This window comes from Papio anubis, chromosome 3 (assembly GCF_008728515.1).
Source record: "Papio anubis isolate 15944 chromosome 3, Panubis1.0, whole genome shotgun sequence".
NCBI classification, from domain to species: domain Eukaryota; kingdom Metazoa; phylum Chordata; class Mammalia; order Primates; family Cercopithecidae; genus Papio; species Papio anubis.
The window spans coordinates 119,371,503-119,399,489 of record NC_044978.1 but is presented as its reverse complement, the minus strand read 5'-3'; the positions used below and the strand labels follow the sequence as shown (position 1 = coordinate 119,399,489).

The 27,987-nt window shown below is 39.8% G+C and overlaps 1 protein-coding gene across 1 annotated transcript in view; it reads left to right on the top strand.

The window, feature by feature from the left end:
* Positions 1-6,812: 6,812 nt before the first annotated feature.
* Positions 6,813-27,987, top strand: part of CDKL2 (cyclin dependent kinase like 2) — a 52,504-nt gene continuing 31,329 nt past the window's right edge. The window contains exons 1-3 of the mRNA XM_031664507.1: positions 6,813-7,510; positions 11,642-11,838; positions 23,468-23,662. Of these exons, the coding sequence (XP_031520367.1) occupies positions 11,671-11,838; positions 23,468-23,662 (363 nt within the window). The 5' untranslated portion in view covers positions 6,813-7,510; positions 11,642-11,670. The remainder of the gene's footprint in view (positions 7,511-11,641; positions 11,839-23,467; positions 23,663-27,987) is intronic.

Genomic DNA, 27,987 nt, shown 5'->3' with positions numbered 1-27,987 from the left:
GTTGAATACTGTGTCTATGAAAAAGGGAATATTTTTTGATGACCTGTCATTTTATATACATTATACCTTTTATTCTGATAATCCTCTTTAAAAGAGTTTTTTAAGAGGCGAACTAAAGCTTGGAGAAGTTAAAAACAAACAAAAAAACTGCCTGACACAGTGACGAGCTTTTTGGAATAGAAAGCAGATGTGAGACATTTCATTGGAAGGTGATTTGGAATGACTTAGAGTGGTGTTTCAAGGCAGGCACAAATAATAAAGTAACACATATATGTGAAAGATGTGAGAAGAACTTGTATATCCATTAATGAATACCGGCACTGAATATGTGCCGGAAACTTGCCTAGATGCTGGCTGGCAGTACAGCAGATGCAACCTACCTTTAGGAAATTTGTATTTTGAGGGAGAGAGGCAGCAAGCATGTCAATTTCAGTTCTGATTTGTCCTGAGCAGAATACAACCTATTTAATCCTAATGGTAATCCTATGAGAGTAGTACGATTTACAGAAGGGTTAACTCAGGCACAAAGGGTTAGCTATTTGTTCAAGACCACATGGCTAATTGGGGTAGAACTAGTACAGGAGAATAGTGACCGGAGATGGGGCTGTTCTACCCAGAATGGTAATGAAAAGAGGTATACCTAAGATTTGAAGAGAAGACGGCCTTGAGTAAATCCAGGGGTAAAGTGTTCCAAGTGAAAATTTGGAGGCCCTGTTTTTGGAAGGAGTTTGGTATCTTAAAGGGCAATAAGAAGGCCATTATGGCTCTAGTGATAATGCAGATGATATTAATAGGTAGATATTAAGAGGTAGGAAGAGCTAAATTGAGGGTGGTCTTGTATTTTGAATTTTACTCGGGATTGTAGGGATCTGAATATTGATGTGATCTGAATTAGGAAGAGCTGTCAGGTGACAGGTGATGGTAGCTTGGATAAGGGTTGTAGCAGCGGAGATGGTGGTTAGTGGTCAGTTAATGAGATATGTTTTTGAGGTAGAACCTATAAAGTTGCTTAGGGATTGGATTTTGAATGTGAGGGAGGGAAGACTCGAGGTTGACTCATAGGATTTGGGGGCACCTTGGATGGAAGGCTATGGTACTCACATAGGGAAAGAGGAGAAGTGGATTGTGGAGGGGAAATCAACAGTTCTGTTTTAGCCATGTTAAGTTTCACATGCCAATTGGATATCCAAGAAGAAATGTCAGGCAATTAAATGTGTGATTCTGGAGTTCTGAGAAGTCTGTGCTGTGAGTGGTGCAAATAGATCTTTACAGCCTTTGGATTAGATGAGATCACTTAAGAAGAGTATGTATAGAAGAGATGAGGCTGATGAATGAGACCTCAGATACTTCCAAAACTTAGGATTATAGTACAGGAGAGGAGCATACAAATAAAACAATGAGACAAAATATGATAAGTGTTGGTGTCATGGGAAGCCAAGTTTCAAGAGTTTATCAGAAGAAAAGGATAGACAGTTGTGTCAAATGCTGCTGAAAGTTCAAATAAAATAGCAAGTGAATTAGAGTAGGCTAACTGCTATAATAAATAGATCCCAAAATGTCTAATGGCTTAGATAAAATAGTTTTTTTCCCTGCTTCCTCTAAAAAGTATTAGAGTGGCAGTGAAAAGGCCAGTGGTCTGGCCCTCCTCCCATGTAGCTATTTAGAAAAACAGGTGAATGAAGGCTCTAGCAACTTCAATAGGTGGCTCCAAGATTACGGAATAATCTCTACTATAGCTAACTGAAAGGGAAAAAGAGCATGGAGGATCATGAGTGCTAGATTTTTATGGGCCAGGAATGGGAATGTACACATCTCATATTCCATTGGCTTGAATTCAATCACATAGCCATTCCCAACTTCATGGTGGTTGCAAAAAAAAAGCCATGCATACAGGTAAAAGAGAAATCAGCTTATTGTGAGTAGCTAGTAAGCTCCACTACAGATGTCTTTGGCAGTATGTAGGCCATAGTGACTTTGGTAAGAACTATTTCAACGAAGTAATAAGGATGAAGCCCAAGAGAGGACTGGATTTTCAGAAATTGAACTAATGAACACCAACTTTTTCTGGAGTTTTGCTATGAGGAGGATGAACAGAGGAATGGGGTGAGGCTAGAAGGAAATGAAAAGTAAGGGAGGGTAATAAGAGGCATGTTACTAGTGCAAACAACCAGAAGGTATACTATTTTATTTATTACCATGGTTAACTAAGTAGGAAAGAATATATACTATTTTTAATATTTGAGGAATGGATTCCTATGTTCACAACCACTATGGTATAGATGCTGGTGGCTGATACAGCAAGGTGTGGTATATGTTGAACTTGGCAAAATAAGTGGCACCTTATACTTTAGGTTTTCAAATCTAGTTGTCTTCATAATCTTTTAATGTAGTAATCAAGTCATTAAACTACTAGGTTTAGCAAATGTCCTCTCATCAAAAAAACTTAAAACTTCAAAATGAGTCAGTCCATTTTCTTAATAGAATGGGGAAATGTATTCATTGTTGCATGTTCTATAATATACTGATAATGAAGAACCTTTTGTAGTCTAAAGATTTTACGGCCCTTTCATTTGGTGACTCAACTGAGGTGATGCCAAAACCTCATCAGTCAGGATCTCATGGAGCTTAAGTGAGTGACTTTTTGGGGTGACTAGTGGGGGATGGGCAAGAAAATGGCCCAAGCACATTGTTTTTTGGATGTCAAGATATGTAGAAAATGATTGTTGTGGACAGCAATTTAAGAGATGATTGCTAATGTGAGGAAGAATGGGTCTACTCTAAACTAAAATATATAAATTCATTGGAAAATATTTCTGGGCAGGCTATAATTTCTAATCCCCCTCTAGTCTATTATTTTTAAGTTGAGATACAAATTACATAAAATTCACCTTTTTCAGTGTACAATTCAGTGGTTTTTAGTATATTCACAAGGTTATACAACCATCACCACTACCTAATTCCAGAACATTTTCATCACCCCAAAAAGAAACCTCATACCTATCTGTAGTCACTTTCCATTCCCATCTAACCACAGCCCCTGGTAACCACTGATGTACTTTCTGTTTCTATGGATTTGCCTAGGCTGGACACTTTGTATAATATGTGCCTTTTTGTGTCTGGCTTCTTTCCCTTGGCATAGTGTTTTCAAGATTCATCCATCATGTATCAGCACTTCCTTTTATGGTTGAGTAATATTCCATTAAGTTGAATACACCACATTTTATTCCTCAGCTGATGGACATTTGGGTTTTTTCTATATATATATATTTTTTGGCTATTAATAATGCTGTTGTGAGCATTTGTGTGTAAGTTTTTACGTGAACATGTTTTTATTTCTCTTATAATACCTGGAAGTGGAATTGCTGGGTCATATGGTCCTTAATCTATTTCACATTTATTTCACTGCTATTGCCATCTCTCGAGCTGTCCTCTCTTGACATCCACCTCATGCACTCCCATACTGTTTTCTTTAGATTTTTGGAACATTTTCACTTTCTTCAGTGAATCATGTCTTTCTCAGCCTCTTCCACTATAGTCCTACTTGGGTAGTTCATGTTAATGAACTTTTCACACTGTAACCTCAAGTTTCTTTGAACTCAATGACATTTTCCACTCAACTTCAGCTACCCAAGAACCAGCCAAATACTCCACCCTTTAGAACTGATCATCCTGTGCCAATTCCAACAACTGGAATACACAAACTGCTTTCTCTGATAACTTTTTCCTCCTATATTGTGCCTTTAAACTTATTCTTAAACTTACTCTTCATGCCTATGATGACTTCCAGACCCTTGGTGCCTCTGTTTTCAGTTTGTTTGTTTGTTTGTTTGTTTATTTATTTATTTATTTATTTTTGAGACAGAGTCTTGCCCTGTCGCCCAGGCTGGAGTGCAGTGGCACGATCTCGGCTCACTGCAAGCTCCGCCTCCCGGGTTCACACCATTCTCCTGTCTCAGCCTCCCAAGTAGCTGGGACTACAGGCGTCTGCCACCACGCCTAGCTAATTTTTTTGTATTTTTAGTAGAGATGGGGTTTCACCATGTTAGCCATAATGGTCTCAAACTCCTGACCTTGTGGTCCACCCGCCTTGGCCTCCCAAAGTGCTAGGATTACAGGTGTGAGCCACCGTGCCTGGCTTGTTTTCAGTTTATTAGCTAACTGCTGTCAAAATTTATCTTCCTATCTAGCAGGAGCCCATGGCAAGCAATTTTAGTGGTATTTTCTCCAGCATCTTTGATTCACTTTTTTTTCTCAGTGATCCTTGTTCTGAAATTCCTTAACTCCTTTGTTTAATCTTGTTGCATTATCAGTTCTCTAAAAGAGATGGCTTATATACCATCTGTTTTCTCCATTCTTTCCTTTGGGGTTGCCCAATTCTGGGCACCAGTGTCAGTTGGTTCACTGTAAATTCATGGTGTTCAGGCTCAAGTGAGCACATTTTTACTATTTTGTGTTCCTTTTATATCAAAATGACTTCGTAACTATTCTAGCGTATTTCTGCTCTCAAATCCTTAATCCTCTATCTCACCATTACCTTTTTATCCAAAAATAAAGTTATTTTACTGAGATGACCTGGGCCCGCAGTGTATGCGCTACACTTTTCTCAGTTTTTTCCATTTTCTCTAAACCTCTTCAAGCCTAACCCCTTCTCATACAGTATTACCTACTCTTCAGTACCTCTCCTTGGTTTTTCATTAATTATTCCTTTTCTTGCCTCTTTAAGGTCTCTCTCTACTCTTTTTCCCTATAAATATTTCCCGCTTCAAAATGAAAAAATAGGTTGGGTGCGATGGGTCACGCCTGTAATCCCAGCACTTTGGGAGGCTGAGGCGGGTGGATCAACTGAGGTCAGGATTTCAAGACCAGTCGGGTCAACATGGCGAAACCCCATCTCTACTAAAAATAGAAAAAAGTTAGCTGAGCATAGTGGTGGGCGCCTGTAATCCCAGTTACCTGGGAGGCTGAGACAGAAGAATGGCTTAAACCTGGGAAGCGGAGGTTGCAGTGAGCCGAGATTGTGCTGCTGCACTCCAGCCTGGGCAACAGAGCAAGACTCTGCCTCAGAAAAAGAAAGAAAGAAAGAAAAAATAGTAACACAATCCTGTTTCTACATAATACCTTCTCTATAACAATCCTGTAGATGGCCAGAATGTGTAAGTCTTTAATACCCTCTGTCCTCTACAACTGGCTTTCAAACTCAGTTGTTATTGAAATTGTTTTCTTTTTATTTATTTTTATTTTTTTGAGACAGAGTCTCACTGTGTCACCCAGGCTGGTGTGCAGTGGTACACTTGGTTCACTGCAACCTCAGCCTCTCGGGGAATCAAGCAATTCTACCTCAGCCTCCCAAGTAGCTGAGATTACAGGCGCCCACAACCATGCCCAGCTAATTTTTGTAGTTTTAGTAGAGACGGGGTTTCACCATGTTGGCCTGGCTGGTCTTGAACTCCTGACCTCAGGTGATCTGCCCACCTCGGCCTCCCAAAGTGCTGGGATTACAGGCATGAGCCACGGCATCTGGCTGAAATAGTTTTCTAAAGCATCACTTGTTCACCAAATCCAGTATTTTCAGTCTTTATCCTTTGGTTCCCTGTGAGGTATGAATGGACCGTTTAAGCTTCTAGGCCTCTTGCATGAAGGGGCCTTAAAAGGTTATATGGTTGCATATGATTATAAAATTGCAAAAGTAAAATCGTTTTGCGCTCTTGTTTTTGAGCCTCAGGCCCAACAAAATTGAATCTACCCCCATACAAAAGAAGTTCATCAGAGTCTCTTATAGCCTATAGAGGTACCAAAATGGGACAAGGTTTCTCACAACTTGGTCACAGATAAGGATAGAGCTAATTGCTACATTAAGACTCACATCTTGAATTGACCAAATAATTCTATTCAAAGACATAACTAGACCTCAGGTCTGGTTCTCAATTATTAAGGTTCAGGAACTAGATTTGAAGCAGTTTGACCAAGGTAATTAACCACTGGGAGATTAATGCAAACTAACCAAACTCACAAAAGACTATAAAAAGAATGTCTATTTCTTAATGTACAAGAAAGAATCAATACCTTAACATTAATTATTAATACCTTAATATTGACTAGGGTATATGGTAGACATTTGTCTGCTATCCAGAACACTCTATTCCCTAAATCAAAGTAGTTTAGAGACCAAAATGATCACGAAACGTTTAGTTATCATGATTGAAAGTAAAATATTACTGGCCTTATGGCCTCCTCGCTGCCTCAGATCCCCTGAAAATGGGGAAAGCTCTGTTCCTGTGTGATTTAAGCCTGTGCATGATTCTGACCTACCAGTCTTGCTCAGTCATGGATTGAGCTGCATTTTTGCATTTAAGGCAAGTTTTATCGCAAGCCCTAACTCCACCCCATTTGGCTGCCATACGCGGGTGTTGTGCGTGTCCTCCAGATCCCCAGCCATCCCAGCACTTTCCCATTCCACTCATTCCCTCTCTTCTCCTTCCTCCATCTCAAAGTGTTTTCCCTCACTTTCAATGGCCAGACTGGCCTCCCCAAGGTCCCTCCTAACATCAGGTCTGTCATCACCTACCTTCTTCCACTTGCCTCGCCTACTAATCATCACCTCCTAGACTATCACCGTCATCTCCTACCTGGCTCACACTGGCCCCACCGCCCAGAACGGAAAGGAAGCTTGGAATCGCGGTCAGGCCGCGCCTTCGCGACTCAGGGGGCCTGAGCGGCGTGGCTGTGAGGGAAACCGTATCGCATTTTGCATAGTCTTCGCAGCCCTACATAACCGCCACCTTTACCCTTCGCGTGGGCATCACAATCGCCTCCTTCCCCTGGCGAAGGCAGAAAGGCGCCTCCTGACGAGAACCAAGACGTGTGGGGACGCAGGGCCTCTGCGTGTCAGGGAGCAGAACCTGGGCCGAGCCCTAGGTGAAGGGGCGGGGTGGTTGGCCCTGAACCAATCATGGCTCGTGACGACACGGCTCGGCCAATCAGAACAAGGGAGGCCTGGGGCACTCGGGGCGGTGAGGAACCGCCCCCTTCCAGCTCCGCGGCCAACGCCTTCGCCCAGGGGTAGTTGGAGCGGTGCAGGTTCCCAGACTCCAGGTACTGGGCGCCTTACGAGCTGGGAGGTGCTGCCTCTCACCCAGCTAATTGCTCTCTAGCCCTTGGCCTTCACAGGCGTTGATGCCTGCCGTGAACGCATTCTGACCTGTGCTGTATCTCTCTCCCAAGACTTTGTGCCTATGGTTGGGGACAGAGTGAGGTCGTTGCCTTGACGACGACAGCATGCGGCCCGAGGTCCTCCTAAGTGTGAGCTTGCGGCGGACGGAGGCCCACCTGCCTCCCTGCCTGCTTCGCCCTGGACTCGTGACTGCGTCCACAGAAGAAATCACAACAGCGCTGGAATTGCTAGTTTGCTAGGCAGCATCTTTTGGACCTGCGAGCGATATGCATTTCACCTCAAATTTGTTTCCAAGTTGAAAACCTTTGGGTCTTTCTATGCGAACGGATTGAAGAAACGGTAAGTATAAGTACTTTTTAAAGCTTCTATTATCTCGTTCTTTGACCTATAAAAGATTTCAATCTGTCTTTTCTTTTTCTTTTTTTTTTCTTTTTTTTTTTTTGAAACGGAGTTTCGCTCTTGTTGCCCAGGCTGGAGTGCAATGGCTTAGTCTCGGCTCACCGCAACCTCTGCCTTCCGGATTCAAGCGATTCTCCTGCCTCAGCCTCCCAAGTAGCTGGGATTACAGGCATCACCACCACGCCTGGCTAATTTTGTATTTTTAGTAGAGACAGGGTTTCTCCATGTTGGTGAGGCTGGTCTCGAACTCCCGACCTCAGGTGATCCGCTCACCTCGGCCTCCCAAAGTGCTGGGATTACAGGCGTAAGACTTCGCTCCCGCCTTTCAATCTGTCTTAAACGAAATAAAAAATTAGCATTCTCCAAATATTTTATCTAAATTGTTGGTATTAGAACCATCCAGCTTTCTTTGCCCATTGGCCAGGTTTCTTCTTCGTTTGTATTGCCTTTCCATTCAAGAGTAGAAGGCATGAGAAGTTATAGTTTATGAGTAACCGTTTCAGGAAACAAGAGGCTTTGTAGGCTGTGATACTTTTAAAGTATTTGTGGACAGTGCCACTTGAAAAAGCAGGTGTGTTCAATGTGATGTGTCCAGATGTGCAATTGGTTGGCAGAATAAACTTGAAGCAGTCAACTTGCATTAATGTTAGCTTGTGATATGCTTCAGAACACCTCAGGCATGCTTAAAGTCGTTTTTTTTTTCACTTTATGCTTCAAATATTTAGGACACCATTTACAAAATGTTTTAAAATGATCTAGGTTATAGATTCAAGCTATTTTTGTCACTGATATGATAAACCTAAAGCCTAGTCCTTAATAAAACATATTCTCTTAATGGAAGAGAACAAAAATTAAGAAGGGATAGAATTATATGGAGAATTTTTTTCAAATACAAATATTTTATTAAAAAATAGTTAATGGAAGGCCGGGCGCGGTGGCTCACGCCTGTAATCCCAGCACTTTGGGAGGCCGAGGCGGGTGGATCACGAGGTCAGGAGTTCAAGACCAGCCTGGCCAAGATGGTGAAACCCCGTCTCTACTAAAAATACAAAAAAAATTAGCCGGGCATGGTGGCACGCGCCTGTAATCCCAGCTACTCCGGAGGCTGAGACAGAGAAATGCTTAAACCTGGAGGGGCAGAGGTTGCAGTGAGCCAAGACTGTGCCACTGCACTCCAGCCTGGGCGACAGAGCGAGACTCCGTCTCAAAAAAAAAAAAAAAAAAAAAAAAGTTAATGGAAGTGAGATGGAAGGTAAATTGTCAAATGCCTGGAAAGTTAGTGTCTGGGACACTGCTCGGTAAAAGGTTTGTAGTAGAATCTACTCTGAAAACCGGTATTAAAATAATTTAAGTTGATGTTCTTTGGTATCGTTTTCATTTCCTACCCCTCAAGATCAATCTTCTGGTTCTCCACTTATATCTACATTAAAAATATGTATATTATAAAATCTCAAACTATTATATGTCAGGTGTGGAAAACGTATTGTATACATTGGATTAGCATAGTTTGCTAGAACAAAGAGAATATTTGTTTTGTCTTTACATCCCTGTTCCAATAGAGAAACAGGAAAAACAGTTCACAATCTGAGTAAATTAATTTTAGATTGCCGTAAGTATACAATTAATACATTAGGCAAGAATTTTTTCTCTTTCCAAAATTTAATAAATGAACATTTTTATATTGTCAGGTGAAAAAAAATCAACTGTGAATGTCATTAGATATATAATTATTAAAAGACTGTTTTTTTCTCCTGAAACTTTTGGAACCACATTGGGATTCAGAGCAGCATTTTTTATTCTTACTGGAGTTATAGTTTAATAGCTTATATATACCATGGCAATGAAACCTTATAAGTTAAAATCTATCTGTATTTGGATTGAAATAATTTTTTTCTCTACCAACATTTTGTCTAATGATTGCTGGACCTTCATCAATCATTAGTAAAACAAGAAAGATTCTCTTAGAATTGGCCTTTATTCAGAAAATGTCATATAATATGAGTAAAACATTTCAAGGCCGGGCGCGGTGGCTCACACCTGTAATCCCAGCACTTTGGGAGGCCGAGGTGGGCGGATCACGAGGTCAGGAGATCGAGACCATCCTGGCTAACACAGTGAAACCCCGTCTCTACTAAAAGAATACAAAAAATTAGCCGGGCGTGGTGGCGGGCGCCTGTGGTCCCAGCCTGGGGAGGCTGAGGCAGGAGAATGACGTGAACCTGGGGGTCGGAGGTTGCAGTGAGGGGAGATCCCGCCGCTGCACTCCAGCCTGGGCGACAGAGCAAGACTACATTTAAAAAAAAAAAAAAAAAAAAAAATTCGAACACAAATTCAAATTATGAAGTAATTGATTATTCAACTATCAAATTATGAAGTTAATGATTAGTGAGTAATCATTAACAGGATTTTTGAAATACTTTCACGGTATTTGGTACTACTACTATTTAATTTAATTTAATTTTAAAAATCTGCTTATATACCGATGTCATTACTCTTATTTTCTAAGTTCAATGTAGTAACAGCAACATGGCGAAATCCCGTCTCTACTAAAAGTACAAAAATTAGCTGAGTGTGGTAGCGGGGCCTGTAATCCCAGCTACTGGGGAGGCAGAAGCAGGGAATCGGTTGAACCCGGGAGGCAGAGGTTGCAGTAAACCGAGATCACGCCAGTGCACGAGACTCTATTTCAAAAAAAAAAAGAAAAGAAAAGAAAAATATTTTATGAAAGATGCTCTGCGTTAATTTGTTATGTGATCAAGTATTTTTTTTCCAATTAAGTGGAAGGTGCGTAAGTATTTCCAACATGGATCTAAATCCAGTGTAACAAAAAAGTTGATCTTCATTAAAACAAAATTCAGGCTGGGCTCTGTGGCTCACGCCTGTAATCCCAGCACTTTGGGAGGCCAAGGTGGGTGGATCGCTTGAGGTCAGGAGTTCGAGACCAGCCTGGGCAACATGGCAAAACCCGGTCTCTATGAAAATACAAAACTTAACCGGGTGTAGGGGCTCACGCCTGTAATCCCTGCTACTCAGAGGCTGAGGCAGGAGAATTACTTGAACCCAGGAGGTGGAGGTTGCAGTGAGCCTAAATTGCACCACTGCACTCCAGCCTGGGCAACAGAGCAGGACTCCGTCTCAAAAACAAACAAACAAACAAAACCCCCACCAATTCAGTTATGCATCTTTGAGTGAAAAGGAATTGTGCTGTTTTTTTTTTGAGACAGAGTCTCACTCTGTCGCCCAGGCTGGAGTGCAGTAGTGTGATCTTGCCTCACTGCAACCTCTGCCTCCTGGGTTCAAGGGATTCTCCTGCCTCAGCCTCCCAAGTAGCTGGGATTATAGGCGTGCAGTACCATGCCTGGCTAATTTTTGTATTTTAGTAGAGACAGGGGTTCACCATGTTGGCCAGGCTGGTCTCGAACTCCTGACCTCAGGTGATCTGCCCGCCTCGGCCTTCTAAAGTGCTGGGATTACAGGCGTGAGCCACTGCACCTGGCCTGTGCATTTTGTTTATTTGTTTTGTTTTGTTTTGTTTTTGAGACAGATTCTCTCTCCATTGCTCAGGCTGGTGTGCAGTGCCATCACAGTTCACTGCAGCCTCAACCTCCTGGGCTCAAGCCTCCCAAGTAACTGGGACCACAGGCATATACCACCACACCCAGCTAATTTAAAAATGTTTTTTGTAGAGAGAGAATCTTGCTATGTTGCCCAGGCTGGAATTGTGCTTTTTAAAGTGAGTTGTAATTGTTATGTATGATAGCTCAAGTATTGCTTTATTATAATTAAAAATATATGGAATTTCATTAACATGACATTTAGTAATTTAAAGTTAATGGCTTCAATTCCATTTGCCTTGTCTATTATGAAATGTGTGTGACCATTTTGAAAACATAGATTAATGTGTGTGACCATTTTGAAAACGTAGTTTACATATAGAAACACTAGGAAATTGTGAATTAATACAGGACAGCCATGTAATATGGAAGACAAGCAGGGAAGAATTAATTTGCTGGGAAGGTGGAGGAAATTAACATACTCAATGTTGTTAATTCTGTGTTTTGGTTTTCACAGCAAAAAGTGTCTACTGACTTTAAGTTAAAATGGAAAAATATGAAAACCTGGGATTGGTTGGAGAAGGGAGTTATGGAATGGTGATGAAGTGTAGGAATAAAGATACTGGAAGAATTGTGGCCATAAAGAAGTTCTTAGAAAGTGACGATGACAAAATGGTTAAAAAGATTGCAATGCGAGAAATCAAGTTACTAAAGGTGAGTAAATGCATATATTGAATCGAAAAAATATGAGTAGAAGTTCCTTTTTTGGCAATAAGAAGAAATACAATGATTAGATATGCAAATTCATTTATCTGGTGAATGTAAACCTGATTTTAAAAGTGCTTATTCCTTCTGTCTGTGTCTTTCTGTGTATTTATCAATCATCTATCTATGGTCTGTGTTAGCAGTCCCAAAGACCACCCCCAGATTTGATGACTTGTTAGTAGGAATATCATTAATTTTTGTTCTTTATTATTTCATTTCTTCTACTTATTTGTATGGGTTTATTTTGCAGCTCCTTTTCCTAATTTGTTGAGATAGATGCTTCTCTAATTTCCAGCCTTTTTTCCCCTCAAATACGCATTTAGGGATATACATTTTCCTGTGGGAACAGCTTGGTATGTATCCTGGAAATTTTGATTGCTAACAATAGTTTCTCATTTCCGTTATATTTTTCTTAATCCCTGAGTTATTTAAAAGTATATTTCTGAATTTCCAAACATGGACATTTTCTAGGTTATTTCCTGGTTATTTATTTGTGACAGAACTGCCCTATGATCTGAGTATACACCATATAAGAATTTATTTCTTTGATTCTTGATATTTGCTTTTTGGTTCAGAATATAGTCAACTAAAAAAACCCTCTTGTTCTTGAAAAGTATTTCATATATGTTCATTAGTTCATGTTAAATTGTGTTGTTCAAATCTTCCAAATTCTTATTTATTTTTCTTATATGCTTGTTTTATCCAACACTGAGAATATGTTAAAATCTTCCTTTGTGATTATTGATTTTTCTGCTTTTCATTGTAGTTCAGTTAATGTTTATTTTTTAAAACAGAAACAGTATTATTAGTGTGTTATATTTAGAATTATTTTATCTTGCTGTTGAGTTAAATCTTTTGTCATTATGCAATAACCCTTTTTATTATAGTAATATTTTGTTTCGATGTTTTTATTTTTTTTGAGACGGAGTCTTACTCTGTTACCAGGCTGGAGTGCAATGGTGCTATCTCAGTTCATTACAACTTCCGCCTCCCAGGTTCAAGTGATTCCCCTGCCTCAGCCTCCTGAGTAGCTGGGACTACAGGTGTGCATCACTATGCCTAGTTTCTTTTTTTTTTTTTTTTTTGTATTTTAGTAGAGACAGGGTTTCACCATGTTGACTGGGATGGGCTTGAACTCCTGACTTCATGATCTACCCGCCTCAGCCTCCCAAAGTGCTGGGATTACAGGCATGAGCCACCATACCTGGCTGTTTCGTTTTGTTTTTTTGAGACAGGGTCTTACTCTGTCCTCCAGGCTGGAGTGCAATAGCATCATCATGGCTCACTGCAGCCTTGAACTCCTGTGCTCAAGCAATCCTACACCTGTCTCCCAAGTAGCTGGGATTGCAGGTGTGTGCTGCTATGCCTGGCTAATTTTTTTATTTTTAGTAGAGGTAAGGTCTCACTATATTGCTCAGGCTGGTCTCAAACTCCTGAGCTAAAGTAATCCTCCTACCTTGGCCTTTCAATGTTGGGATTATAGGTGTGAGCCACCACACCTGGCCAGTATTTTGTTTTAAGATCTAATTTATTTGAAATTAATGAGTACATACATTAGTTTAATTTTTGTTAGTGTTTCCATAGTAAATCTTTTCCATATTTTTACTTCTAATTTTTCTGAATGCTTTTTTTTGTTTGTTTCTTTTGAGATGGAGTTTCACACTTGTTGCCTAGGCTGGAGTGCAGTGGCGCGATCTTGGCTTACTGCAACCTCTGCCTCCTGGGTTCAAGCGATTCTCCTGCCTCAACCTGCTAAGTAGCTGGTATTATAGGCACCCCCCACCATGCCTGGCTAATTTTTGTATTTTTAGTTGAGATGGGGTTTCACCATGTTGGCCAGGCTGGTCTCAAACTCCTGACCTCAGGTGATCCGCCCGCCTCAGCCTTCCAAAGTGCTGAGATTACAGGCGTGAGTCACCACGCCTGGCCCCCTAATTTTTCTGAATTTTTGTTTAGCTGTATCTCTTGTGAAAACTGTATAGTTACATTTTGCTTTTTTCCTGTTTGACAATATTTGCCTTTTAGTTGGAGCATTTATTCCATTTACTTGTAATATAATATCTGATGTATTTTGAATATATATATCTACCACCTTAATATGTACTATTTGTATTACCAATTCTCTATGTCTTTTACTTTTGTTACTTTGGATTGATTATATTTATCATTCCTAATTATCTAATACTTGTTCTTGATCTTAATAATGGTGTTTGACACAGTCAAATCTTATGACTTTTCCCTTATGGCTATCAGTTGTCCCAGAAACATTTATTGAAAATACCATCTTTTTCTCCACTGTTCTGAATATTCCTTTTGCCACATGTTCTCCTATATAGGTAAGATTTTATTCTGTCCCATTGGTCTATTTGTTTAAGCTTGCACCAGTAGCCCACAATCATGTTTATTCTAGTTAGTAGGTTTTTTTTTTTTTTGAGACAGGGTCTTGCTCTATCACCTAGGCTGCAGTGCAGTGGCATGATCTTGACTCACTGCTATCTCTGCCTCACAGGCTCAAGTGATTCTCCCACTTCAGCCCTCTGAGTAGCTGGGCCTACAGGCGTGTGCCACCATAGTTGGCTAATTTTTGTATTTTTTTGGGTAAAGATAGGGTTTTGCCATGTTGCCCACGCTAGTCTTGAGCTGCTTGGCTCAAGCAATCCACCCTCCTTAGCCTTCCAAAGTGCTGGGGTTACAGGTATGAGCCACTGCACCTGGCCTAGTTTGTAAGTTTTTATATCTGGTAGAATAAATCCCTTCTGTTTTGTCCTTCTTCTATGAGACTATCTTCCCTATTTTTGTCTGTTTGCATTTCCATATACAAATTATAAATTTTAGAATCAATTTACCAATGTTCATAAAAACTCTAGGAATTTAATTGAATTTATGTAGATCAATTTGTGGAGAATTGATGTGTTTACAATATTGCATCCAGTTCATGAACATTGTATAACCCTTTTGTTTCTTGGTCTTCTTGTCTTTTTTATTTTTGAGATGGAGTCTTGCTCTGTCACCCAGGCTCGAGTGTAGTAGTATGATCTCATCTCACTGCAACCTTTACCCACTGGGTTCAAGCAATTCTCCTGCCTCAGCCTCCTGAATAGCTGGGATTACAGGTGCCCACTGCCACACCTGGCTAATTTTTGTATTTTAGTAGAGGCAGGGTTTCACCATGTTGGCCAGGCTGCTCTCAAACTCCTGACCTTGTGATCCACCCACTTCGGCCTCCCAAAATGTTGAGATTACAGGCATGAGCCACCAGGCCTGGCCAGTCTTCTTGTCTTAACATATACTTTGTCATTAGTATGTTTGCACTTTTGATCATTATTTATATGATATATACTTTTTAATCCTTTCTCCTGTTAACCTTCTGTGTCTTTAGATGTAAAGCATATCTCTTATAAGCAGATACAGTTGTTTCTTTTGTTTTATTCAGTTTGATAGTCTTTGTATTTTACTTGGAGTGTTTAGTCTATTTATATTTAATATAAAACTTACATATTTGGATTTATACTTATCTTCCTAGTTACCTTCCATATTTCTAGGTTTTTTTCTTTTTAAACATTATTTTGTTAAACATTATTTTGCTAGTATTTTAGAAATTATTCTAGATATTGTAATATACGAACCTGACTTACTGATACTCAAACAGGTACTTTTACAGTGCAAAAATCTTAGCAATTTTAACTTCAGTTACCCCCTCCTTTCTCCCCTCCACCCATCAGATATATGTGTTATTGCTACTATGTAATATTGTTAAATTCTATATATAGTTAAATCCCTTTTAAAATTGTTCACAGTCAGCAGTTATTAAGATATACCTAATATTACCCTTTCTATTACTCTTTAATCTTTCCTGCATTTCTGAGTTTCCATCTGGGTTCATTTTCCTTATGCTTAAAGCACTTCCTTTATTTTCTTTAAAGCAAATCTGATGATAAGAAGTTCTATTCACTTTTGTTAGTATATATTCTACTTTGTGTTTAAAAGACTGTTTCAAGCTAGTTGTGGTAGCATGGGCCTATAGTCTTTGCTATTCAGAGGGCTGAGGTGGAAGGATCACTGGAGCCCAGGAGTTTGAGACTGTGGTGTGATATGATCATGTCTGTGAATAGCCACTGCACTCCAGCCTGGGCACGGTAGTGAGATCTCATCGCTTAAGAAAAAAAAGAAAAAAAGACTATTTTCTCAGGATGTAGCATTCAGCGTTGTCAGTTAATTACATTCAGTATGTTCAAGATAGAATTCTACTATTCTGCTGGCTCCCATTGCTTGTATTGAAAAATCAGACATCAGTCTTATTGTGTTCCTCAATAACCATTTTCTTCTAGATACTTTTAAGGTTTTATTTTTGTTTTTCAGGAGTTTACAATAATATGCCTAGGTATGGTTTTTTTTTTTTTTTTGTCTGTTAATTTTATGGCTCTTGCTTCTATCAAATAATGTAATTTGTTATTTTTAAAAATGCTCAGGCTGGGCGTGGTGGCTCATGCCTGTAATCTCAGCACTTTGGGAGGTCAAGGTGGGTGGATCACTTGTCAGGAGTTCGAGACCAGCCTGGCCAACGTGGTGAAACCCTTTCCCTACTAAAAATACAAAAATTAGCTGGGCGTGGTGGCGTGCGCCTGTAGTCCCAGCTACTCGGGAGGCTGAGGCAGGAGAATCTCTTGAACCTGGGAGGCAGAGGTTGAAGTGAACCAAGATCGTGCCACTGCACTCTGCCTGGGCAACAGAGTAAGACTCCATCTCAAATAAATAAATAAATAAATAAATAAATAAATAAATGCTCAGCTATAATTGTTGCTTCACATACTGCCACTGTCCCATTCTTTCTCTCTTCTCCATTTAAGAATTCAGCTTCATATACTAAGCTTCATATCAGCTACTACTGATAGCTTGAGGAGTTTTAGGGCTAACCCAAATGAAAAGATTTCACCAGCACTGAACTCCTTCTTTTCACTTTCATGGGCCCTGAACGTCAGTCACTGCTACCTTAGGCCTGCAACATGGTGAAAAGTGCTACTGATCCTCTTAGTCTTCCCTCTAAAGTGGCATATGTTTCTTGGGTTAAACAAAATTTGGCCTTAATTGCCTGGCTAACCTTTCTGGGTCTCTGTCTTCCTAGCCCAGGTATTTTTTACTACATTATCTTTTTCATTCTTCCAAGTAGTTGTGTTATACATTTTGTCCAGCTTTTCTACTTGTATTCAGTTGGAGAATTGTTACAAATTACCTAGTCTACTGTTATTGTCAACAAAAGTAATTATACTTTTCCATCCTAGAATTTTTATTTGGGTCCATATCTGTTATGTTACTTTTTATGGTTTTAAGTTCCCTCCGTTTTGTGAGGTTGGCTTTCTTTTTTAAAGAGTCCATATCTGATAACTACAATATCTGAAGTCATTCTGTATCTGTTTCAATTGCTGATATTTTCTGGTATTTCTTACTTATGGTGTCTTATTTCATTGTATGCCTGCATATCTTCAATTTTGTGCTGAATCTTATCTTTGAAATACTATTATTATCTTAGTTATTATTATTATTATTATTATTATTATTTTTGAGACAGAGTCTTGCTCTGTCGCCCAGGCTGGAGTGCAGTGGCTGGATCTCAGCTCACTGCAAGCTCTACCGCCTGGGTTTACGCCATTCTCCTGCCTCAGCCTCCTGAGTAGCTGGGACTACAGGCGCCCGCCACCACACCCGGCTAGTTTTTTGTATTTTTTAGTAGAGACGGGGTTTCACCATGTTAGCCAGGATGGTCTTGATCTCCTGACCTCGGGATCTGCCCGTCTCGGCCTCCCAAAGTGCTGGGATTACAGGCTTGAGCCACCACGCCCGGCCTGTTATTATTTTTTAGATAGGATCTTGCTCTGTCACCCAGATTGGAGTGCAGTGGTGCAATTATGGCTCACTTCAGCCTCAATCTTCCAGACTCAAGCAGTCCTCCTGCCTCGGCCTCCCAAGTAGCTTTGGAGCTTGGACTACAGGCATGTGCCACCATGCCCAGCTAATTTTTTTTATTTTTTGTGGAGACAGGGTCTCAGTATGTTACCCAGACTAAAACTACTGAGCTCAAGCAATTTTTCCACCTCAACCTCCCCAAATGCTAGAATCATAGGTGGGAGCCACCTGTCCTGAAAGATTTTTTAAAAATAATTTGAGGCTAAGGTAAAATTATTTTTCTCCAGAGACAATTTTTATTTCATTCTTCCATGTTTGTGAGCACTGTGCCAGTAAACAATTTATTGTCTCTCAACTCCAAATCACTCCTTTTTTTACCTGCTTTGTGATATTAGAGCTGGACTCTGTAAACATTTCTCTTTTTTTGCCAGCTGATTTGATTTTAGATTTTGTCAACAGATAGGGGGCATGGAAAGACACTGTCAGTCCTTAGCAAGAGGAAGAGGCTTTTCTTCCAGCTTCTAGTGTGCTTTTTTTTTTTTTTAAATACAGCTGTGAGCCCATCACCATGTGGGAGGTCTGTTAGCTCACTTCAGCATCTTTCAAGGACCAGTTCTGGCCTACTTGGCACATTCTGGTGAGTTACTCTACCAACTGCTGGCCACTCTACAAACCATCTCTGGCCTGTGTGCTCTGGTGAATTTTTTCACTATTGGTAATCTTTACATTTTTGTGGCTGCTGGGCCATTTCCAAAGAGGACTAAATGTCTGGTGGTTATTGGGGGCTCTTTCAGATTTTTAGTTCCATCTTGTGCACTATGCACTTTCCTTCAGCCCTAAAAATGGGGCTTCCTGTATTTGCTACTTTAAACATATCCCTTACAGTCTTCTTTTACCCCCTTTAGTTATTGACTACCCTTTGTAATGAACAAGTATTTACATTAAAATTTTCCCAGTTCTGATTTCTGTCTGATACAAGCACACTGCCAGCCCAGGACCTCCTTAGTAAGTTCAAAGTTCTTGCTTACAGTCTCTTTTTATCTTGTGTTTCTCATTATCCTTTAGAATTGAATATTGTTTTTGAAATTTTATTTGTAGAAATATTTTGAGGCTAAGGTAAGATTTTCTTTATCCAGAGGCAATATTCATTTGCTTCTGACAGGTACATGGAGATGCTCCCAGTCCAGTATGTGAATCCAGATTCAAGGCTTTTAGTTCCTTGAATGTGATGTTAAGTCTAGCGATGCCTCGTTTATATCTGCTCATTTTCACTCTGGAGGATGTAGTTTTTTGGGTCCTAGCTTTAATTGGAGGTGGTTTCTCAGCTATCCCACCTTTAGAAGGCTTTTGGACTTTGACTTTTCCCTTTTAGCCCTGTGGAGCCACAAAAATCAAAGCTCATTTCTACATTTGTTACTTCATGTCAAAATTAGCTTTGAGTCCTGAGGTTAACTCTCTGGATTCTCCTGTTCTCAATTTTAGCCCAGTAATCCTCACTGTCGTTTTAGCCTTTTATATGTTGAAGAAGATTTTTTGAAAATCAATCCAACTTTTAAAGAGTTTTCAATGGCTGGTTGCAGTGGCTCACGTCTGTAATCCCAGCACTTTGGGAGGCCAAGGCGGGCGGATCACCTAAGGTCGGGAGTTCGAGACCAGCCTGACCAACAGGGAGAAACCCTGTCTCTACCGAAAATACAAAATTAGCCGGCATGGTGGCGCATGTCTGTAATCCCAGCTACTCGGGAGGCTGAGGCGGGGGAATCACTTGAACCTGGCAGGCGGAGGAGGTTGCGGTGAGTCGAGATCGCATCATTGCACTCCAGCCTGGGCAATAAGAGCAAAACTCCATCTCAAAAAAAAAAAAAAATAGAATTTTCAACTGGAGGGCTGGTCTGAGTTATTCAGTCTGCCATTACGAAAGAAGGTAACCATCTGCCATTAAAAAGACAAGCACAAAGACAGAGAACCTGTGGAGCTGATAGTCTGTGCTTTTTTTTTTTTTTTTTTTGAGACAGAGTCTCGCTCTGTTGCCCAGGCTGGAGTGCAGTGGCACGATCTTGGCTCACTGCTACCTCTACCTCCCGGGTTCAAGCGATTCTCATGCCTCAGCCTCCTGAGTAGCTGGGACTATAGGCACCCGCCACCATGCCTGGCTAATTTTTGTATTTTTAGTAGAGACAGGGATTCACCATTTTGGCCAGGCTGATCTCGAACTCCTGATCTCGTGATCCGTCCGCCTCGGCATCCCAAAGTGCTGGGGTTACAGGCATGAGCCACCACGCCCAGCGGATAGTCTGTGCTTTAATTATGATTGCAGGGTTGGAGATAGTGTGGAAATCTTTGCAAGAAGGACTTGACATAGAGTAGAGAGAGAGAAATTATCTGGTGCTATAGTGTGAATTTTTTATAGAGTAAAACGTTTTAGTGTAATGTTTTCTTCTATTAGAAATGTGCCAAAACAGCCCAATGGAACAACTGACATTCTAGTATCATTTAGATGTCTTAATTTGATAAAATAGAATTTGCCAGAATTTATAGTTCCATTAGGATATGAAATTTGTGGGTTTGGGGCATTTTTTGTCAGTTTCTTTGTTTAGTTTTTTGGTTTTTCTGAGAAGATGTTTTAATCATGCCTCATAAGTTATTGCTGTGTGACCTTGGACAAGTTCCTTAACCTCTGCGTGAGTTAGTTGCTTCAGCTATAAAGCAGGATAATAATTGTACCTATTTTATAAGGCTTTTGTGCTTAGAATAGTACCTGCAACATAGTAAGCATTGTGTATTAGTTATTATTATGTATAATATCGTATTCTTTTATAACTTTTATTTTTTTCTTAGCAACACTTCTTTTACATTGTAAAATGTCTGTTTTAAGGGAAGACAGGGTAGAAGTTTTTTTTTTAACTTTTAAGTTCAGGGGTACATGTGCAGGATGTATGGATTTGTTACATAGGTAAACATGTGTCATGGGAGTTTGTTGTACAGATTATTTCATCACCTAGATATTCAGCCTGGTATCCATTAGGCTAATGATTAGGTGATGATGGTACCTAGTTTTTTAATTTGTTGAGCACACAATTCTTGATGACTTGGAGCTCTTTCCAAATGGACTAGACTACCAAGTAGTTCAAAAGTATTTGTTTCAGATTATTAATAATGGAATTGGATTTTGTCACAGTCACAATGTAAGTCTTGGGTTTAAAGAATTATTTGCCAGTCATTGACTATCCAGATTTTTCCTGGTCCTTTCCCTTCTCCCACCCTTTGCCCTCCGGTAGGCCCCAGTGTGTGTTGTTCCCCTCTATGTGCCCTCATCATTTGGCTCCCACTTATAAGTGACAACATGTGGTATTTAGTTTTCTGTTCCTGTTAGTTTGCTGAGGATAATGGCTTCCAACTCCATCCATGTCCCTGCAAAGGACATGACCTCATTCTTTTTTATGGCTGCATAATATTCCATGAGGTATATGTATAACTCTTTTAAAAATATTTTTCTATATGATCTCTGAATTCCTTTTTTTTTTTGAGATGGAGTCTTACTTTGTCACCCAGGCTGGCGTGCAGTGGTGCGATCTCGGCTCACTGCAACCTCCGCTTCCTGGGTTCAAGTGATTCACCTGCCTCAACCTCCTTAGAAGCTGTGATTACTTCATTGATATCACTTCATTACTTCATGGTGGTAGCCAGGCATGCCACCATGCCTAAGTTTTTTGTATTTTTGGTAGAGATGGGGTTTTGCCATGTTGGCCAGGCTGGTCTTGAACTCCTGACCTCAGGTGATCCACCTGCCTCAGCCTCCCAAAGTGCTGGGATTACAGCCATGAGCCACTGTGCCTGGCCCCTGAATTCCTTACATTATGTTTATATTTATATTGGATGTGTTTCCTTGGTAACCTTTTTTTATTTTTTAATTTTTCAAGAGACAGAGTCTCACTCTGTCGCCCAGGCTGGAATGCAGTGGCATGATCATAGCTTATTGCAGCCTCCAATTCCTGGCCTCAAGCTATTGATTACAGGCATGAGCTACCATGCCTAGCTGTATTGCTTACCTTAATAACTATAGTGTTAAATAACATAGTTACTTCTTTGTAAAGTAATTATTATATTTCTAGTTCCTTTTCTCTCCCACTCACCTACCATCTGATTTCAGAAAATATCTTATTTACTTTAGTGTTTTGTTTTTTCATTTTCTTTCAAGATAAGGTCTTGCTGTGTTGCTCAGGCTGAAGTGCAGTGGCATGATCATAGCTCACCACACTCATTGCAGCCTCCAACTCCTGGGTTCAAGTGATTCTCCCACATTAGCCTCCCGAGTAGCTGGGACTAGAGGTGTGCCCAACCATACCAGCCTAAGTTTTAAAATTTTTTGTAGAGATGGGGTCTCGCTATGCACAGGCTGGTCTCAAATTCCTGGCCTCAAGCGATTCTCTTGCTTTGTCCTCCCAAGTCACTGGGATTACAGGTGCGAGCCACTGCACCTGGTGTATATATGCACTTTTATCTTGTTTACATCTATATCATTTGTGCATTGTTGCATTTAAAATGTTCACTTTCTATTTTGTAACCATGATGCCCACATTTGTATAAGATTTAGTCCTGCCTTAAATAGATTCAATGCTCATGTTGTCTTTTATCTGAATGACAATTTGGTTGAGTATAACGTTCCTGGATTATACTTGGATTTTCTTGAGGATTTTGAGAGCTGTATTCTGTATTCCATTGATTTCTTTCCCTTTAAAGGTGGCAACATTTTTTTCTGGTGAGTGTTAATCTACCATTTGTGTTTCTTTCTCCCTTCTTCCTCATTTCTTACATCTTTGAATAGATCCTTGATTGGTTCCTTTTAGATTGTTTCTTATAATAAAGTCTGAGTCTTTGGAGGACTATTTGTAGGAGGTTCTGGGGAGAGGCCATGACTTTGTTCCAGGCTAGCAGGAATTTACCATAATTCACAATGGTGTTCCTTATCACATATGCCTGAGTGTGGGATTTAATTATATTAGGTTTAATTTCTCTAAAACTTGCAGTTGCAGGTTTGTTCGTAACGAATTGTTTTGCCTTCTACTCTGCCTCACTGAGAGACTGTTTCCAGCAAATGTGTTTCTGTGTGATTCCTTATCCAGCCCTTCCCCACTGCTGTTTCTTGGTGCCATTCAGTTCTAGGGATGTTTTCACTGCTGTCTATGAGCCTTATTTCCATTATACATATATACATATATATATAGTTTTCCATTATATTAAAGGAGGACTTTTTTGTCTTTTCAGGGTACGTCACTGGCTTCAGAGAACTCTTACGCTGCCAGTTTTGTAGCCACAGATGATCTTTTGGTGTCTTCCTATACTTCTGTTTGACCTTTATTACATTTAGTAGTCCCATCTCATTTGTTATGAGTAGGAGGTCATAGATTCCTCTTAGTTTAATCAAAGATGGAGTTACACTTCTTTTTCTTATTAGCTTGATTTTGTTCTCTGAGAGGAGAAAGGAGCAATATAGTCTCTCAATTGTAGTTTAAAAACCAGAATATGCTTTTACAATTTATACTGTATATGCATTTTATTTATGTTTTTATTATGCTGAGATCTATTTTAAATAATTAATTGCTAATAATTTGATCTTAGTTTATATAAACTATTTTGCATTTTAAAATAACAGCTACTTTGCATTTTTTAATAACAGCAACTGAGGCATGAAAACTTGGTGAATCTCTTGGAAGTGTGTAAGAAAAAAAAACGATGGTACCTAGTCTTTGAATTTGTTGACCACACAATTCTTGACGACTTGGAGCTCTTTCCAAATGGACTAGACTACCAAGTAGTTCAAAAGTATTTGTTTCAGATTATTAATGGAATTGGATTTTGTCACAGTCACAATGTAAGTATTGGGTTTAAATAATTTGCTTTATCACATATTTATTCATTAATTAATCCTTTAATCTGTCTTATTGATTTATGCATTTGAAAATAAGTTTCAGAAAGTCAGTATACTTTAACAATAAATACTTCATCTGTGCATCTTATTAATTGGAGTTAAATATTTGTTTTCTGGGTTTTTTTGTTTGTTTGTTTTTTTCCGAGATGGAGTCTTGCTCTTTTGCCCAGGCTGTAGCTCAGTGGCAAGATCTCAGCTCACTGCAACTTCTGCCCCCCAGGTTCAAGTGATTCTCCTGCCTCAGCCTCTCAAGTAGCTGGGATTACAGGCATGTACCACCACGCCCGACTAATTTTTGTATTCTTAGTAGAGATGGGGTTTCACCATGTTGTCCAGGCTGGTCTCAAAACTCCCAATCTCAGGTGATCCACCTGCCTTGGCCTCCTAAAGTGCTGGGATTACAGGCGTGAGCCACTGTGCCTGGCCCTGTTTTCTGTTCTTTTTTAAGGTAATATTTACTAAGTGAAATGCACAAATTTTAAGTGATGAATCTTGAGAAATGTATAGACCCAAGGGTCTGTGTGTTTGTTAGTTTGTGTTCTCTTGCCTAATTACAAAGTGTGAATATATGAAAATTTCTATCCTTACCCTGTAGTCTATCACAATAATTTTATATACTTTGAGTATCATATAAAAGCACCTCCAAGAAGAATGACACCTATCAAGTATAAATGAATAGCTCAACACATAGATTTTGCCAGTTTTACAAAATATTTTAAATGACATTTTTTTGTGTGGTTATAAAAGTAATAAATGTTAATGGTAGAAAAACTTAAAACTAAAGATAATTATAAAAGAAAGAAAAAATCATTTTATGTACCTGCCACCTAAATTGATATATTTCTTTTCGGTTATTAGTATTATTCACTGTCTTTAATTTTTTAACTGTCTTTTATTGTGTAGTTTCGTTATGTTATTCAGTTATAGTGTGAAGTCTACATATATAAAAAAATTGCTTAGTAGAGGCAGATACCTAGTTTCCACTGGAAAACACACTGCCCTTTTTTAGGAGGCCTTCCATCGTGGCCTCCTGGCAACTTTGGAATGATACAGGCTCAGAAAATCTATTCTGAGAAACCTAATTTTGAGACTATCTGTCTCTTAGGGCAGACTCACATTGACCAAACTCAGGAGACTGAATGCCAGTTTAGTAAATTGCAAAGAGAGATAATTGTTACAGGGGTGAAATATATAAAGTAGAATAACAATAATGTTGAATTTGCAAGAAATCAGATCAGCATGAGGTGTTAGTGAATTAAATACTTAATGTATCAGTTTAAAAGATACTGATTCATCCTTCTTCATAAAAATGATGATATCTTCCCAATGGGCCTGTAATATTTGGAGTTAGGTGGCTGAATGCCCTACATTCATCTCTGTACTAAGGATAGGCTTGCCAGTGGAACCAGTAAGCAAAAAGAACCATTGTCTCTCTCATGTTAGAAGCGCATTTCAATGTGTCCTGCCTCCATTGCTTCTGTGTCCCTTTATTTTTATACTTTCATGATGAATCAACCCACGTTTAACATAACACATTCTACCTTTAGATGTACAGATACATCCAGGCAGTTTAGAGTCAAGTACTGCTGGCATGGGTGCCATTCTGTGTTTAAGGGAAGAGATTTTAGGCCGGGCATGGTGGCTCATGCCTGTAATCCTAGCACTTTGTGGGGCCGAGGTGGTCTGATCCCTTAAGGTCAGGAGTTTGAAACCAGCCTGGTCAACATGGTGAAATCCCCATCTCTACTAAAAATACAAAAAAATTAGCTGGGCATGGTGGCAGGCACCTGTAATCCCAGCTACTTGGGAGGCTGAGGCAGGAGAATTGCTTGGACCCAGGAAGCAGAGGTTGCAGTGAGCTGAGATCGTGCCACTGCCTTCCAGCTTGGGCAATACAGCGAGACTCTGTCTCAAAAAAAAAAAAAAAAAAAGGAGATTGTAAAATCCAGTGTTTCTCCAGGCGTGATGGCTCACGCCTGTAATTCCAGCAATTTGGAAGGCTGAGGCAGGCGGATCACCTGAGGTAGGAGTTTGAGACCAGCCTGGCCAAGATGGGGAAACCCCATCCCTACTAAAAATACAAAATTAGCTGGGTGTGGTGGGACATGCCTGTAATCCCAGCTACTCGGAAGGCTGAGGCAGGAGAATCGCTTGAACCTGGGAGGCAGAGGTTGTGGTAAGCTGAGGTTGTGCCATTGCACTCCAGCCTGGGCAACAAGAGCAAAACTCCATCTCAAAAAAAAAAAAAAAAAAAAAAAAAAAAATTCCAGTGGTTCCCTGCTAAGCTTCAGAGCATTTACATATCTCTTTAAACTATAGAAAATGTGAATTTTTATGGGTAAACTGATCTCACTCTAATTTATAAACACTTCTCTCAAGGGAACATTAGTGTTATTAATGTTGCCTGGCAGTCATATTACTTTTTTCCTAGTCCATTTACTCTTTTTTTTTTTTGAGACAGAGTCTCACTCTGTCACCCATGCTGGAGTGACACGATCTTGGCTCACTGCAACCTCTGCCTCCTGGGTTCAAGCGGTTCTCCTGCCTCAGCCTCTCAAGTAGCTGGGATTACAGGTGTGCACCACCACACCTGGCTAAGTTTTGTATTTTTAGTAGAGATGGGGTTTCGCCATGTTGGCCAGGCTGGTCTTGAACTTCTGGCCTCAAGTGATCGGCTCACCTCGGTCTCCCAAAGTGCTGGCATTACAGGCATGAGCCACTGTGCTCAGCCTCCATTTACTCTTAAACTCTTCGTAGCACCTATCCTTAGGGTTATTGTGAGAGTAAAATAAGTTAAAACATGAGAAACATTTAGAATAGTGCCTGACACATAAGTATTCAAGTGTTAGCTATTATTACCATTATTATTGAAGGTATATTTTAAGGTTTTGTTTTCTGGGCAGTTAACATTTCTCTTCTTAATGCAGACAGATAATAATGGTAGGGGCTGGAATAAATAAACACACAAATATATACATACATACATACATATAATAAACACATATACATACACATAAGGATGAGATACTTGACTTTAAGAAAATGAAAACATTTATTCTCAAATATATTACTCATTTTTTAATGTATCTATATATATGAACACTTGAATTTTTAAAAATATAAATATTATTTTAATCCTTTTATGAGCCAGACTGAATAACATATTTAAAACCAAATTTAAGGTTTCTGTCAATTCAAGTTTGACCCAAATAGTACAGAACATTATAAGGTTTGTAGAACCCTAAACGCCTTTTTTACTGAAATTACTAGGTATCATAATTTATTTAGGTTATACCTAGTATTAAAGACCCATATCAGAGCCTACCCTTTTCATAGTACTTTTTCTGGCCACCCCAGTCTGCAATGATGGATTTTAGGAAAAATTCAACTCATATCATCTTGGTTATACTTAGAATCTATTGTTGTTACCGTAAGTTATAAGGTATTAGAGTTGGGAAGAAACATGGTGATCATGCACTTTAGCCCCCTCATTTGTGGGCTGAGAAGATAGAAAGATTGAGTTGTCTATGGCTGTACTGAAAACCAGGGACTAGACCCAGGTCTCCCAACTCCCAGTTTAGCTCTTTCTTTTTTTCTTTTTTTGAGATGGAGTCTCACTCTGTTGCCTAGGATGGAGTGCAGTGGCATGATCTCGGCTCACTGCAAGCTCCGCCTCCCAGGTTCACGCCATTCTCCCTGCCTCAGCTTCCTGAGTAGCTGGGACTACAGGCACCCACCACCACGCCAGGCTAATTTTTTGTATTTTTAGTAGAGACGGGGTTTCACTATGTTAGCCAAGATGGTCTCAATCTCCTGACCTCATGATCCACCCACCTCGGTCTCCCAAAGTGCTGGGATTACAAGTGTGAGTCACCATGCCTGGACCGTTTAGCTTTTTCTATCACAGCACAGATGGTCTGAGACTGGACCTGTGTCCTCATCACTGATATCTAGGGTAATAAAAGTTGGTAGCCTGTACAACATGCTCAGCAATGGCAGATTGCCATTTAGAATGCTGGTCTTCTGAAAGAGTTTAAAACAAATCTATCTTTTGTAGTTTTCAAAATACAATTTGCTTATATTAGAGAATTAGGCCTAATAATGTCTTTTGCGTAGCTGTAGATTTTTAAATATATATATATTTTTTCAGATGGTGGCTCTGTCACCCAGGCTGGAGTGCAATGGCGCAATCTCGGCTTACTGCAACCTTCTCCCTCCCAGGTTCAAGCGATTCTTCTGCCTGAGCCTCCGAAGTATCTGGGATTACA